Source organism: Hypanus sabinus, chromosome 18, assembly GCF_030144855.1.
Source record: "Hypanus sabinus isolate sHypSab1 chromosome 18, sHypSab1.hap1, whole genome shotgun sequence".
In the NCBI taxonomy this organism is placed as follows: domain Eukaryota; kingdom Metazoa; phylum Chordata; class Chondrichthyes; order Myliobatiformes; family Dasyatidae; genus Hypanus; species Hypanus sabinus.
This window is the reverse complement of record NC_082723.1, coordinates 29,623,133-29,639,408: the sequence shown is the minus strand read 5'-3', so window position 1 is coordinate 29,639,408 and position 16,276 is coordinate 29,623,133. Positions and strand designations below refer to the sequence as shown.

The window sequence follows — 16,276 nt, the reverse complement described above, 5'->3', positions numbered from 1 at the left end:
AGTTGAGGAACCTTTATTAAATAAAATGTCAAGAATCTTATTGCGATGATTAATCCTTGACAATTTCACAGACAGGCACAAGTCTAAAATATGACAAAAGGTATCCCTGGCCAACGCACATCTTCTGCATTCATTAGATATAGTGGCCTGGCCAAAGCAAGGGTGTTTTTAACAGGATATATGTTCAACCGGAGGAGCAGACACAGCAATCTTTTCCTTTTATTTCTAGATATCTTGAATATTATCTCATCAAAGTCTTCAGAACCTCATTCTGTTTTCAACAGTTCTAAAATATGATTCATAGTATTTTAAAAAATTTCTCACTGATAGTTAAAATTAACAAGAACAAACTGCGTTCTGTCCTAGTTACCTCATTATAGGAAGGCTGTGAAAGCTTTAGCAAGGATACAGGAGATTTACCAGGATGCTGCCTGGATTAGAGAGCATGTCTTATGAGGACAGGTTGTGTGAACGAGGACTTTGCTCTTTGGAGCAAAGGAGGATGAGATATGATTTGATAGAAGTTTACAGGATAATAAGAAGTATAGATCAAAAAGAGACATTCCCCAGGGTGGAAATGGATAATACGAAGGGGCATAATATTAAGGTGAACGGAGGAAAGTATGGGGAGAGGGGTGGAAATATCAAAGATAAGTCATTTTTAAACAGATTTGTAGGTATGTGGAATGCACTGCCAGGGTGGGAGTAGAAACAGCTACATTAGGGGGATTTAAGAATTCTTATGCAGATGGATGATAGAAAAATGGAGGGCTATGTAGGAGGGAAGGGTTAAATTGATCTTAGAGTAAGTTAAAAGGTTGGTACAACATTTTGGGCTGAAGGTCCCTGTACTGCGCTGTAATAACAATGCAAGCTTAATGATATGCACAGCTTTAACTGGCACAGATGAGCTGAATGTAGATCAAAACAATTTAAATCTTGTGCAACACATTACAATCTAAATCATTTGTCCTTCCAGTAATACCATGAGATGATGGATATATCCGGAAAACTGGAAAATTGCAAATGTCATTCCACTCTTCAAGAAGGGAGAGGCAGAAGAAAGTCAATTATAGGCCAGTGACCTCAGTGGTTGAGAAGATGGAGTTGATTATTAAGGATAAAATCTCAGTGTACTTGGAGACACATGATAAAATAAGCTAGTCAGCATAGTTTCCTCAAGGGAAACTCTTGCCTGACAATCTGTTGCAATTCTTTGAAGAAATAACAAGCAGAATAGACAAAGGAGAATTGGTTGATGTTGTGTACTTGGATTTTCAGAAGGCCTTGGACTAAGTGCCACACGAGAGGCTGCTTAACAAGTGAAAGATTATAGCATGGTTAAAGCAGTGACTGATTGGCAGCAGGCAAAGAGTGGGACTAAAGGGAACCTTTTCTGGTTGGTTACTGGTAACTAGTGGCGTTCCATGGGGTCTGTGTTGGGACTGATTCTTTTTATGGTATATGTTGATGACTTGTATGATGGAATTGATGGCTTTGTTGCAAAGTATGCAAATGATATGAAGACAGGTGCATAAGCATGTAGTTTTGAAGAAGCAGAGAGGCTACAGAAGTAATTAGACAGATTAGGAGAATGGGCAAAGAAATGGCAGATGGAATACAGTGTCAGGAAGTGTATGGTCATGTACTCTGATAGGAGAAATGAAAGGATTGACTATTTTCTAAATGGAGAGAAAATACGATAAACTGAGATGCAAGGGACTTGGGAGTCCTTGTGCAGGATTCTCCAAAAGTTAATTTGCAGGTTGTGTCTGTGATGAGGAAGGCAAATGCAATGTTAGCATTCATTCCAAGAGGACTGGAATATAACAGCAAGGATGTAATGTTGAGACTTTATAAAGCATTGTTGAGGCCTCACTTGGAGAGGGTTCAAATGAGGTTCATAAAAATGATTCCAGGATTGAATGGCTTGTCAGAAGAATGAGGGGCAACCTCAATGAAACTTATTGAATGGTGAAAGGCCTTGATAGACTGGATGTGGAGAGGATGTTTCCTATGGTGGGAGAGTCCAAGACCAGAGGACACAGCCTCAGAGCAGAGGGGCGTGCATTTAAAATGGAGATGAGAAGGAATTTCTTTAGCCAAAGAGTGGTGAATCTGTGGAATTATTTGCCATAGCCAGGTGTAAATTTAAGGCAGAGGTTGATAAGATTCTTGATTGGTCAGGGCTTGAAGGGATATGGGGAAAAGGCAGAAGACTGGGGCTGAGAGGAAGATTGGATCAGTCATGATGAAATGGTGGAGCACATTTGATGGGCCAAATGGCCTAATTTGCTCCTATATCTTATGGTCTTATGTACAAGGTGATCCGTATTACCTTCAGTAAGATGTTGAATGCTTTGGTTAAACAGTGCAGCATACCTGGTGTTAGATACCCTGGAGCAGCTGTTACTGCTGCGCCGGCAAAAGCTCCTCTATTCAAAGCTCCTCTGCCTCTGCCCCTGAGTGACTGGACAGCAACCGCTGGAGCAGCTATTGGACCCTTAGTCTGTGAGATAAAAGGCAGTACAATCCATCAGGGAACAACAGTTTACTAAGCTTTAAAATTTAAAAATTATATACCAAAGCACATTTGTTTTAAGGTTAGTTGTCAGTCCGTAGGTGTATGGGGTTTCTGGGGGGGGGGGGGGTGGGGGGTGGGTAATACCTCCAGTGAAGGGGCTTGTCATGTCTACTCTGGGGCAGCTCACTCATCTTTGGTCCCACCAGATACTTAGCTCTCACCTGTGATGCTAAACAGCTGTTTTCATGCGACAACAGTCACTCCAGTACACTGCTTTGACAGGTGAGCTAAACCAAACGAGGGTAGATGAAGGGCCTCATACTCTGGTGAAATAGGCACATGCTTGTCCTGGCATGCAAAGTCAGCTCTGGTGGACTAGTCGGATGAGATCCAATAGTCAGGAAGGTGGTCTGGAGTATTTGTGGAGAGCAAAGTGGTTGATGAGGCACTCAGGAAGTCGTGGTCATCCACTACAACCAAGGAAGACCCCAGATCTGATGACTGCTTGTACCATTGGACATGGACTTATGAGGTCAAGAGAGTGGAACTGCCCCAGTGCAATAGCTTTCCCACTTTAAAAGTATTCTTGCACAGGATTTCCTGTAGTCTTCGGATATGGTAGACAACCAACAGAGTTGTCAGTCAATCTTGTCATGACCAAATTACACCAGAAGGTGTGGTGCATTTTGCAGTGCAAAAAATGTGAAAAATGATAAAACACTAGAAAAAAGTCAACAGATTCATGTAAAATTACATGAATGAAATGCACCTGTGTTTTACTGGCCCATATGAGCTGTATGTGCATGTGTGCACTGAAGTTGATAGGACATACTTTTCTTCATGAAATGTTTGCACATTCATGAACAAAGTTAATCAAAACTCTTTGGAGTGAAGGAGGATGAGAGGTGGCTTGATAGAGGTGTATAAAATTGATTGGACAGTCAGAGTCTTTTTTCCCCAGGGTAGAGTTGGTTAATACGAGGGGGCATAATTTTAAGCTAGTTAGAGGAAAATAGAGGTAAGTTTACTTTTTACATAGAGTGTGGTAGGTGCATAGATACCACAGTAACAGTTGATGGTAGAGGCAGATATACTGGGGACATTTAAGAGACTCATAGATCAGCACATAGATGATAGAAACATGGAGGGCTAGAAGAGTGAGATTGATCTTACTGTAGGTTAAAAAGTCAGCACAATATTGTACTGTACTTTAATGTTCTATGCTCTATTATATCGTTAAATGTAGCAGAGGCAGATAAAAAATTGTAGAACTCTTACCGGAGGACCTGTCCTTTTTTTCTTGATGTTGGCAGCACTGGGACCAGAGAACAGTTTTTCAAGGGCAGCTAGAGCAGCACTGGCCTTTGCTACTTTCTTATTAGGACCTGCTCCCTTGAATTTCTGACCATCCACTTCCACCTGAGAGAAAAAAAATTTTTTCAAACTATTTGGTAAACTATTACCATAGATTCACATTTCTAACTTTTAAAATAAATACTGAATATTCTTTATAGGTTGGACTAACAATTATTATTTAATAAAGATTTATAGTGTACTTATGACAAAAATATCAATATACTGTATATTCTTAATGGGGCAATAGTACTTAACAATCAAAGTTTTTTAAAACATCACCTCAAGTATGAGTGCATGCATACCCGATTAGTATACTTTCTAATAAATATTATACTTGTGTGACTTCTGAAAAGGAATTTCAAACACTTAAGCATGAATCAGAGATTAAAAATGTACACATTCCTAAAAAAACTGTTGTTCTTCCAAGAGAATTAAGATTATCTAAAAGAACAACCTCAAAACATTTTACTTTCTAGCTTTGCAGCAATGAGCCTCAGCTACCTCCACGAAGCAATTTTGACTTACAAAGGAAGAATGTGACATCACATTGGCTACACTATCTCCCAATCAGGCTAATTTTATCTGCATAAAAAATGGCCTTTGAGAGAACTCCAAAGCATTAGGTGGAGGATAGAAAGAAGTTGAAAGTGGGCCGCCCCATTTTCTATTTTAATGCCTTTCACAACATATGGAATTTGTATATGCACACTCAACCAGCTGTCATAAGTGAAACAAAGCACCATGGGAGTTCTAAACACAAGAGAAGCTGCAGAAGCTAGAAATCCAAAGTAACACACACAAAATGCTGGAGGAATTCAGCAGGTCAGGCAGCATCTATGGAGAAGAATAAAGAGTTGACGTTTTGGACTGAGACCCTTCATCAGAACCAGAAAAGAGTGAAGAAGCCTACCTCCACTTCCTTTCTTCTTCTGATAGAAGGGTCTCAACTTGACACATTGATTGTTTTTTTCCTTTCCATAGATGCTGTTGGACCTGCTGAGCTCATCCAGCACTCCTTATGTGTACTGTGAAAGTTCATTTGCTTTAAGGTTTGCATTGAAAATTATTGTTCTGCTAATTGCTTAATAACTCAAAAAGCTTTAAGGAAACTACATTAGTACTTGCTAAAAATCTGCACCAGGGATTTAATGGAATGAATCTCCACAGTATTATAGGCTCTATGAACTTCATCCTCTTTCAGGAGATCTACAGTTGCATTCAATTCAAAGCAAGTATCACTCCTCCTTCAGCATCATTATTTCTCCTCTTTATCTCTAGTATTATTTGCCCCCTTCATTTATCATGGAGTTGTTTCTGTGTTTCTGAACTATGCCTTACTTTCTTCACCTCAAGTTGATGTTTCCCCACCTTAAGTACATGCCATGCTTCCTATCTATGTGGATTTGATTCATGGTCTCCTGTCTCAGCATCTCTGCTTATTAATTTTTATTTGTTTGTTTTATCTCAATAGCTAAATGACTAATTTTGTATTTATAACTGCAATCCTATGAACACTAATTTCAGAAGTAGAGCACACTACCATATTGTGTTTCTCAGCAATTGTGAAAAATAAATTTCTAAATGTGACTCCCTGGAAGTGTTTGATTATAGTTTGATTTTTTAAGTACTTTTGTTTATTTACCATTGTTAAGTTATCCACTCCTGCAGCATGTTATTGCATAGACTGTAGAACAACATTTCCATTAAATGTCAATGCCTATTCCAGTATAGTCACTCATTAAAGTGATTTTCTATTCAACAGAATGGGACAGGACCAAAATGACAAATCAGGAAAGTAAAACAACATGATAAATTATGTACAAAAGAATTGTTGCTCAGTCCTAACATACTTAACCTAAAATAGTGTTTTAAAGCCTTCAGCAAAAGTGGCAAATAGATAGAACCTAGCAAGTTGGGTGGAGTGGTGGAAGGTGGAATTTAATCCAGACAAATGCGAGACCATGATTACTACCTCTTTTTGAACTATTAATTTTTTTATATACATACAATGGATTCTGGTTAATTAGGACACATTGGGACCAGTACATTTTGGCCCAATTAAGTGGTGGCCTCAATTAAGTATAGCTCTTAAGCTTTTTCAAGTATATAAAGGGTAAAAGAGAGTCAAGGGTAGATATTGGACCAATACAAAATGATGCTGGAGATATTGTAATGAGAGATGCAGAGATGGCAGAGGAACTGAATGCACATTTTGCATCATTCTTCACAGTGGAAGACTTCTGCAGTATACCAGACATTCAAGAGTATCAGGGAAGTGAAGTAGGTGTAGTGAAAATTACGACTGAGAAGGTGCTCCCGAGGCTTAATGGTCTGTGGATGAATAAATCTCCTGAACCTGATGAAATGCTGAAGGAAGTAGCTGTTGAGATTGCAGAGGCATTAACGATGATCTTTCAAGAATCGATAAGATTCTGTCATTGTACCGGATGACTGGAAAATTGCAAGTGTTACGCAGCTACTTAAGAAAGATGGGAGGCAGCAGAAAGGAAAGTATAGACATGTTAGCCTGACATCAGTGGTTGGGAAGTTGTTGGAATCAATTGTTAAGGATGAGATTACGGAGTACCTGGAGGCACATGACAAGATAGGCCAAAGCCAGCATGGTTTTCTGAAAGGAAAATCCTGCCTGACCCACCTACTGTAATTCTTTGAGGAAATTACAAGCAGGCTAGACAAAGGAGATGCAGTCGACATGGTGTACTTGGATTTTCAGACCGCACAAGACTGCTTAGCAAGATAAGAGTCCATGGAATTACAGGTAAGTTACTAGCTTGGGTGATGCATTGGCTGGTCAGCAGAAAGCAGACAGTGGGAATAAAGCAATACTATTCTGGCTGGCTGCCGGTTACCAGTGGAGTTCCACAGGGATTGGTGTTGGGACCTGCTGCTTTTTACGATGTACGTCAATGATTTGGACTACGGTATTAATGAATTTGTGGCTAAATTTGCCGATGATACAGAGATAGGTGGAGGAGTGGGTAGTGTTGAGGAAACAGAGAGCCTACAGAGAGACTTAGAGAGTTTAGGGGAATGGGCAAAGTAGTAGCAAATGAAATGCAATGTTGGAAAGTGTATGGTCATGCACTTTGGTGGAAGAAATAAATGGGCAGACTATTTATTTAGATGGGGAGAGAATTCAAAATGCAGGGATGCAAAGGGACTTGGGAGTCCTTGTGCAAGATACCCTAAAGGTTAACCTCCAGGTTGAGTCAGTTCTGAAGAAGGCATATACAATTTTAGCATTCATTTCTATAAGTACAGAATATAAGAGCAGGGATGTGATGTTGAGGCTCTATAAGGCACTCACTTGTGAGACCACACTTGGAGTATTGCATGCAGTTTTGGGCCCCTTATTTTAGAACAGATATATTGACATTAGACATAGTTCAGAGAAGATTCAAGAGAATGATTCTAGGAATGAAAAGGTTACCATATGAGGAACGTCTGGCAGCTCTTGTATTCCCTGGAGTTCAGGAGAATGGGGAGGGGGGGGGGGAATCTCATAGAAACATTCCGAATGTTAAGAGGCCTGAACAGATTAGATATGGCAAAGTTACTTCCCATGGTAGGGGATTCTAGGACAAGAGGGCACGACTTCAGGATTGAAGGATGTCCTTTTAGAACTGAGATGCGGAGAAACTACTTTCGGCAGAGGGTGGTAAATCTGTGGAATTTGTTGCCACAAGCGGCTGTGGTGACCAAGTCATTGGGTGTATTTAAGGCAGAGATAGTCTCTTGATTAGTCAGGGCATCAAAGGGTATGGGGTGAAAGCAAGGGAGTGGGGATGTCTGTTTTTTTAATGTATTGTTGTCACAAAACAACCGATTTTACATGTCAGTGATAATAAATCTGATTATGATAATACATCTTGGGTCACCCGATACCTATAGTCAATAATAGAGACCTTAGTAGTGTTGTTTAACAGTGTTGCATGGGATGCAAATTCTTAGCTCTCACCATAGGTGGATAAGGTAGTGAAAATGACATTTACCTTATCTGCCTTTATAGGCAGGTATATTGAATACAACAGATGGAACATCATGTAGGAGCTGCAAATGACATTGGTTAGACCACTTGGAATATACGAACAAGATTTAGTTTCAAGGAGAGATTGGATGGGCTGGGATTGCTCTCAACAGGAGGTAGAGGGATAATCTCAACCTCCTATGCACCTCTTATGATGCAGCATAAATAGGGTAGATAGTCACACAGATTTTTCAGATGCTGGAAATTGTGAGCAACACACAAAATGCTGGTGGAACACAGCAGGCCAGGCAGCATCTATAAGGAGAAGCACTGTCGACGTTTTGGGCTGAGACCCTTCGTCAGGACTGGAAAGGAAGGATCTCAGCCTGAAACACTGACTGTTTATTCCCCTCCATAGATGCTGCCTGACCTGCTGAGATGGTCACAAGTCATTTTCCTATGGTAGGTGAATATAAAAATATAACATTGGGTGAGAGGGGAAATACCTAATGGAGATCCAAAGAACAAGTTTTTCACAAACTGAGAATTTGTGGAATATAAGGGGCTGTACTGTTCTATTGACAGAGTGCAGAATGAAGAGTTACACTTACAGAAAAGGTGCAGTATAGATTGACAATTGACAAGTACAATTAGATGATAATCAATTATAGATGGAAGAAGTTGTAAACAAGGGAACTCAGTCTTAACTCCACAAGGGAAGAGAGAAGATGAAAAAGTGCTGAAAGTAGAACTCACAAGACTGAGTGGCCTCTCAACTACATTGGAGGGGAGCTGTGGTTAGGAGAAAGAAGTACTCCCATTGCTGTCTAAGGGATCCTACAATATTTTAATAAAGCCCAAAGCTTGAAGAAAAGCATTTTATCTCTTGACTAAGCACATTACAGCCCCAATACCCGACACTGATTTTAACAATTTCAATAGTTTGTAACTAAATTGACTAGTTTTGATAAAGGGGCACCATGGTAACATATCGGTTAGCGCTACACTGTCACAGTTTGGGGTGTCAGAGTTCAATACCAATGGTCTGTAAGTCTGTATGTCCTTCCGTAAGCATGTGGGATTCCTCCGGATGCTCTGGTTTCCTCTCTCAGTCCAAAGACATTCTGGTTTGTAGGTTAATTGCTCATTGTAAATTGTCCTGTGATTAGGCTAGGGTTAAATAGGTGAGATGCTGGGTGGTATGGCTCGTTGTGCCAGGAGGGCCTGTTCCACACTTTATCTCTAAATAATGTCATCAATCTGCAACGTTAACCCTCTTTTCCTGTCTCCTTAAGTGCTTTCTGACATGCTATTTCCAGCATTTTATTTCAGATTTCTAACAGAGTAACATTAACTCTTCTTCTCTTCGCATAAACCTATTTAGATTTTTATTTCAGGCTTCCAGCACTTGCAGGTTTTTATTTTCTCAAATAGGCTTGGGACCTATGTGGGTGTATTGGTAAAAAAGTAAAGAGATATTCAATCCTATGAATCAATGATTATTTTTGAAAAAAATGACAGATTATTTTAAACATAACAGAATAAATTATCAAGTACCTCCATGACAAACCGTTTGTCATGACTTCCGCCAGTTTCTGATATCAATTCATATTTCAAACCCCTTCTCTTTTCATTCAGTTCCATAACAGGGTTTTTTCCACTGGCTGTTAGGATAGGGCCCTGCGTTCTCATCTAAAAGCAAATACATAAGCAGAAATTTTATGAATAAAACACAAAATACTTTGATTTAAACCAGTGTTTTCCCAAATAAACTAAGTAAAGATTTCATGATTTACACAGAATATCTCTATTCACCTGGGTAGGCTGATAATTACAAAAGACAATGCCCAGTAAGTGGGTGAAAGGAGCTACTGGTTCCCAATGTATAAAGGAAACAGACTTCAGATTGCAGCACACATGTTCAATCTTTTCAATCTCAACTTGTATATTAATTGCTATTTGTGGCTACATTTAGTAATTTTTGAGAAGAGTTTCCCAGAATCACCAGCACACATACTACACAAATTAAGCTTTAAGTTCCTCAGCATACACACCACTGAGGATCTAATGTGGTCTGTACATACTGCCTGTGTGGTGGCAAAAGCACAACAGTGCCTCTTTCACCTCAGACAGTTGAATAAGTTTAGTATGGGCCCCCAAATTTGAAGCATTTTCTACAGAGGCACCATTGAGAGCATCCTGACTGGCTGTATCACTGCCTGGTATGGGAACTCTACTTCCTTCAATCGGAGGACTCTACAGAGAGTGGTGTGGACAGCCCAGCACATTTGTACATGTGAACTTCCCACGATACAGGACAGCCACAAACACAGGTGTGTTTAAAGGCCTGAAGGATCATTGGGAACCCAAGTCATCCCAACCACAAACTGTTCCAGCTGTTCCATCCAGGAAACGGTACCACAGCATAAAAACCAGGACCAACAGGCTCTGGGAAAGCTTCTTCCACCAGGCCATCAGACTGTTACAATTGTATTTCTAAGCTATATTGATTGTTCTGTTGTACATACTGTTTATTACAAATTAATATAAATTGCACATTTAGACGGAGTCATAACGTAAATAATTTTACTCCTCATGTATGTGAAGGATGTAAGAAATAAAGTCAATTCAATTAGGCACAACAGAAGATGATATGCAAGGTGACATGCTCCTTCTGCTGCATACGCAGGCTTGCCGGGTACTCCTGATATCTGGACTGAAGGTTCACAGTAACATCCCAAATGCTTGTTCTGTACTTTGAGCAATCAAGGGCCACACTTTTCCTGTGTCAGTGGAGGTACTACAATTCTAAAAAGTTTTGAGCACATCCTTGAGATTTTCCCCGGCTTAATTGGTAATCTGCATCCGTGACAGAAGTTAAAACAGCTTCTGCTCTGTCAAGCATGTACACAGTCAGGAAAGCTCACCAATGCTTCTACTTTCTGAGGAGGCTGAAGAAAGCACATCTATATCTATGAACATCTACATTCACGTAATTCTACAAATGCGTAGAGTATAGCATCCGAATATGCTGCATCATTACATGCTTCAGAAACTACACTGCAGCGATGGCTTTAAAATGGGTAGTCAAAACTACCCAACTCATCACTGGCACCAGCCTACCCACCATCAAGGACAGATATACAGAAAGGTGCCAGATAAGGGCCAGTAACATCATGAAGGAGCCCACCCACCCTGCTCATGGACTGTTTGCCCCTCTCCCATCAGGGAGAAGGCTACACAGCATCTATGCAAGAACAACCAGCCTCAAAAACTGTTACTTTCCCCGAATAGTAACACCTCTGTCCACTATCCCCCAATCACCACTACATTTCTTGTCAGTCACCTTATGTACAGACAATCTTATCCCTAGCATCACTTTATTGACATAATATCAATGTATATAAACTGTCTGTGTATTTATATTTATTGTGTTTTTTATCTCACTGTGTTTCAGTGTGTGCTGCATTGGACCTGAAGTAATAATTATTTCATTCTCCTTTACACTTGTGTACTGGAAATGACATTAAAGAGTCTCTTCTTCTTTTTTGGATTTATGTCCCTTCTTTCTTTGGATCGCTACTTGTTTTCAGCTGGGATGGAAATCCCAGCAAGGTCAGTGCTCTCGTTTAACCCTCACGGTGCTTTCCCACGATATAGCATCTACTAAAAATTCCACCTGGAAAAATAATTTACCTGTGGGTGGATACAGCAATTTTCTTTTAACTCAGATTAATACAAATCTGAATGTGTATAGCCAAATATTATATTGGATTAATTTAACATTAATTATGGACTATATAGAAAATTTCACAAGTCCTAGCTTAAGAACAACAATCTGCATTGCTGGAGAAGTTGTTAACCTTTGAAATAAATATGTGGCTGTTACATGTGCTTCCATTAATAATCGCAGGTTACGTCCATCAACAGGATAAGCACTACAATTAGACGTTCCAAACCACAATGCTTAAGTCACAAAGTGATATAAGTGTTGGTGTGAAGACCATGGGAAGTGTTTAGCAAGTGACTAATATTACAGCATCACAGAACAGAAGGCAAGCATTAAACCTAATTTTGTCTTCTCCCTTGCAAAGAGTGACTATTACACCCACTCAATTCCTGGATTTCCAAAAATATTCACCTGCATGAATAGTTAGTTACCAGAGGCACACAAACCATCCACCATGAAACCTATTCAAACAGGCAAAAACATCATAGCTGATTTAATCTCAGCCTTTACTCATCTTTCTTGCCAAGTCTCACTCTAACCTTCAACTCCATTTTAGTTCATGATCTGTCCAGTTCAGACTTGACTATACGTAAAAAACTCCAAAGGTTCTCTTACAGAAGAAATTCTTTCTGATCCCCTTAATGAATGCCTTTCCTTTTATTCTGAAATTATCCTACCCAGTTCTAGATCTCCCGTAAGTGAATATCAGCTTCTACTCCTTGAAGCCCCTTTTGAAACGTAATCAGAATATCCTCTCTTTCTTATAATTTGGTCCAAGCTGCCCAGTTATTCCTCAACTAACCATTCCTTCATCCCAGAATAGTAAGCCTTCCCTGAACTTGCTCCAAGTATACTGTCCCTTCCTTCCTTAAATAAGGAGTTCAAAATTTTCTGAATTATTCTACGTAGGCATGCTCCAACACTTTTATCTTCATTTACAATCACAAATGAGCTATGTAATTACAGAGATGACTATTGGTCCAATTTGTGAAATTTTAATTAGAGCAATAAATTGCAGATGACAGAAATCTAAAACAGAAAATGACAGAAGCTTTCAGCGGATCAACAGAAAGATAATCAAAACAGGAAGCAAAAAACCATTCTAAAACATATTCTCCTCCTCACTCCAACATCCATCTTTGAACACACAACACTACAGGCCCTTCGGTCCACAATGTCTGTGCTAGGCATGATACCAAATTAAACTAACCCCATCTGCCTGCATGTGATTCACCTGGCCCCTTTCCCTGTCTGTCTAAATGCCACTTGAACACCACTATTGTATCCATTTCCACCACTACCTCTGGCAGCCCATTCTAGGTATCTGCCACATTCTTTGTAAAAAAAAAACTTGTTCTGCACATTTCCTTTAAACTTTCTGCTCTCACTTTAAAGTTATGCACTCTAGTATTCTACATTTCTACCCCGAAAAAACTCTTATCTAATATTTCTGGTCTTTCAAAAATCGACCCACTTCCTCTTTAAATGCCTCATTGATCTAGTCTCTACCTCAGTGAAGCAGCACAGTATTGCTCCCCTACTCTCTCATTACACCATCTTCTGCTTCCTATATTGCTCCACTGATGTCCAATTAAGATTAAGAAGCAACAATTCATTTTGCACATGGGTACACAGCAGCCCTTGGAACTTAATGATGAATCTAACAATTTAGACAATCACCTTGTTTTTTTTTCTCCAATAACAGCAGCTTTCTATAATTTCTTTCTATAAATTCTCCTTTCTGTAATTTTTTAAGAATTCTGTTTTAGTCTTTACTGTCAGCTTTCAAAGTAATCCTTTCTGCAGATATTCCCCATTCTCTCCACCCTAACTCCTCTTTGCAATTTAAAGCACACTTGTTTTCTCCAGTTAAAATTTGGTTGGAAATATTTTTTATGTTTAAGGTCCCATTTTACATCAAAGATTCTTACAAATAGGGAACAAAGGCCAAATGGATCAGGACACAGCCTTTCCCCTACATTACAATAACAACCAATAAAGTATTAGAGCCATGAGTAACTTAATTTCTTATAATTCAATTTACACCTGAACAAATTGATCAGGGATTTACTGCAGTGTTCACATTGTGTCTTTTTACCTAACGACTAGGAACTGAATGTAGGTTTTCCAGTTTTCAAACAACACATAGCAAATAAAGTGGGATAAATGTATTGGACTCAGCAGAGAAAAAGGGAAAAAAATCAACTGAACATCTTTGTTGCTATGGGAATTGTTTTGTTTTATAACTTCATAAGCTAAATGAAGCCTGAGGATCAACGTGTTGACTTTATTTCTACTTCAATGAGGCGTGCACTTATGACCTGGTGATGTACTGACATCTACCATTCATGTAATTTTACATATAAAGAATCCTTAATTAAATCATTTATATACAATATTACTCAAATATTACTGTAAAATTAAATACACAATAGGACTAGTAGTGTATAAGTAACTCAGACTGGCTTTTTGAAAAGGCATTGTTAATATAAATATTAAAAAAACTCCCTGAAGATTCTTACTAACTAGTCGTGATAAGCTGACTGCCTGTGTAATGACCCAGGATCATAACACATATGAATGCTTTACCAATCTTAAACTTCCTGGAGGTAATCATAATTTATGGTTATGTGATAATAAAGGTACTTATTTCAGTTTCCTCCTCAATTAACCTTATCTTACTGTGATTTGATAAAAATACCGTGGGATTTTCTATGCAAATCTATAGTAACCACATTCTGTCGTGATGATTCTAATTTGTCATTACTGGGCTAAAATTTACTGCAGCAGGTAGCAATTGTGTCATTTCAGGGAATCAGACAGATTGTCTAGTCAATTAGAATAGGTTAGGTATAATTGCTCATTTTAATCTTATTTTTCTTCCACTAATTCAATTTGAAACACCAACTGAATATGAGAGGTGATCGGCCCAGTGTTCAAAGGTGATTTATTTGTTATGCTTCACAGCCTTCCAGGAAATAGCTACAGTCATGATTCGTAAATCATACACCTATCAAACATCAGTTTTTCTTCCGGTTACTCCCTTGTGTAATTGTGCAAGAACAAACTATCTTCAAGAAAAACCCAGGTGTTAAGAAAACAGGAAGGAACTTCAACTGGTTCAAATAAAAATAATGAATGCTGAATTTATTTTAATACTTTTAATCATGCAACATTTTAAAGAAGCTATACCAGGTATTTAGATACACAAATGTTACAAAAGCAGAATGATAAAGTGACTTCATAAATCTATTAATATTTGAATATCTAAAGACAGGTACCTCGAGAGTATTGGTGCTGGTAGCAGGAACACAGCCAACTGCGTCATTACTGGAGTTTGTAGAAACAGTTTCATTTTTATCATCGCCAGAGGACTTTTCCTCCATTTCCTGAGATTCCAAACCCATCTTCAAATCCATACCAGTTGGACAGCCCATGGACTGTAACACCTAAGACAGCCATAATGTGACTTCAATAAGTTAAAAAAAAATCTTCAAGTCCAAGACAAAAATTAGTAGACCATCATATACTACCTACATAGTGGCACTGGAGTCACTGCTGGTCAGCTAAGATATGAATGAACCAGTGGGGTTAAGCAATTATCATGGTCACTTTGGGTACAAGATAATGCAACATTCCAAAAACTCTACATTACTACTTTAATACCACAATAATTAATCCACTATAGTGTAAAGTTCTATTAAAGGTAGATTTTGGATCATTCACTTAATCATTAAAACTCAAATAATTCCTATGCAAAATCAATAAAACAGCTCACAATCATATAACAAAGTGCTAATATACTCAATACGTCTATTCCTGGAAAGTAATGGCTGAAACTGAGAACCTTGCTGCTCTCAACATTCAGCAGAAGAACTTTTGTAATCATTTCAATTGCTGCAATTGAAACACAATTCATGAACAAAATACTTCCAAAAACAATCACATTGTAAGTATATTCTTGCTGAAATGGTAAAGAGAATTTACTACAGAGGATTCCAATTAATTGGGCCATCAGTTAATTAGGGCAGCTGCTTATTTGGGACAATACCTAAAGAACAAAAACTAATCAAGAAAATAACCGGGACTCCCTTAAATGATTTGGAAAACTATGCTGCTTAAATGGAACAGGAGAATGTTGCTGTACAGTTTCTAACTAGCATCAGTCACATGCACTTGCTGTGGTCATTAGACACAACATGTGCTTAAAGCAAAGTTTTTAAGTATAGTCAGTAGCATATGTTTGTGTTCAAAAGCAGTGATATTTATCACTCATAGTTGACGAGAAATAAGCAGTAAGGCAATTCAGAACTGTTTTGCTCACTGCAGTTTCAAGCAGTCAGGTTCAGAGATGCCAGGAGTGAAAATGAAACAATTTCACCACTTCAACAAGTTAGGTACTACAAAAATTTGAAGGTAACAACAATCATCGAATGTTACAATGAATATGAAGATTTGGAGGATGCAATCACTGACAGCATTATCTGCACTAGGTATCTACACTAATTTTGTTCTTTTACAGCCAATCAAAAGAACATAACAGTACACACTGGATGAATTTCTCTGTTGATAACTATTAGGAACTTATACACAGCTTTATAGCACTATAGTAGAATTGGTAAAGTTAAAATTTGTTCTGTATTTCATTTAAATACATAATTTGCTATGCAGCTAAACA

The 16,276-nt window shown here is 38.5% G+C and overlaps 1 protein-coding gene across 5 annotated transcripts in view; it reads right to left on the bottom strand.

Annotated features, from left to right (window-relative positions):
* strbp (spermatid perinuclear RNA binding protein) overlaps nucleotides 1-16,276 on the bottom strand; it is a 247,529-nt gene that overhangs the window by 19,784 nt on the left and 211,469 nt on the right. For all 5 annotated transcript variants that reach the window (XM_059993951.1, XM_059993948.1, XM_059993953.1 and 2 more), the window contains 4 exons: nucleotides 14,880-15,047; nucleotides 9,426-9,560; nucleotides 3,803-3,943; nucleotides 2,383-2,509 (listed from right to left, as the gene is read on the bottom strand). In XM_059993951.1, coding sequence (XP_059849934.1) covers nucleotides 2,383-2,509; nucleotides 3,803-3,943; nucleotides 9,426-9,560; nucleotides 14,880-15,047 — 571 coding nt within the window. The remainder of the gene's footprint in view (nucleotides 1-2,382; nucleotides 2,510-3,802; nucleotides 3,944-9,425; nucleotides 9,561-14,879; nucleotides 15,048-16,276) is intronic.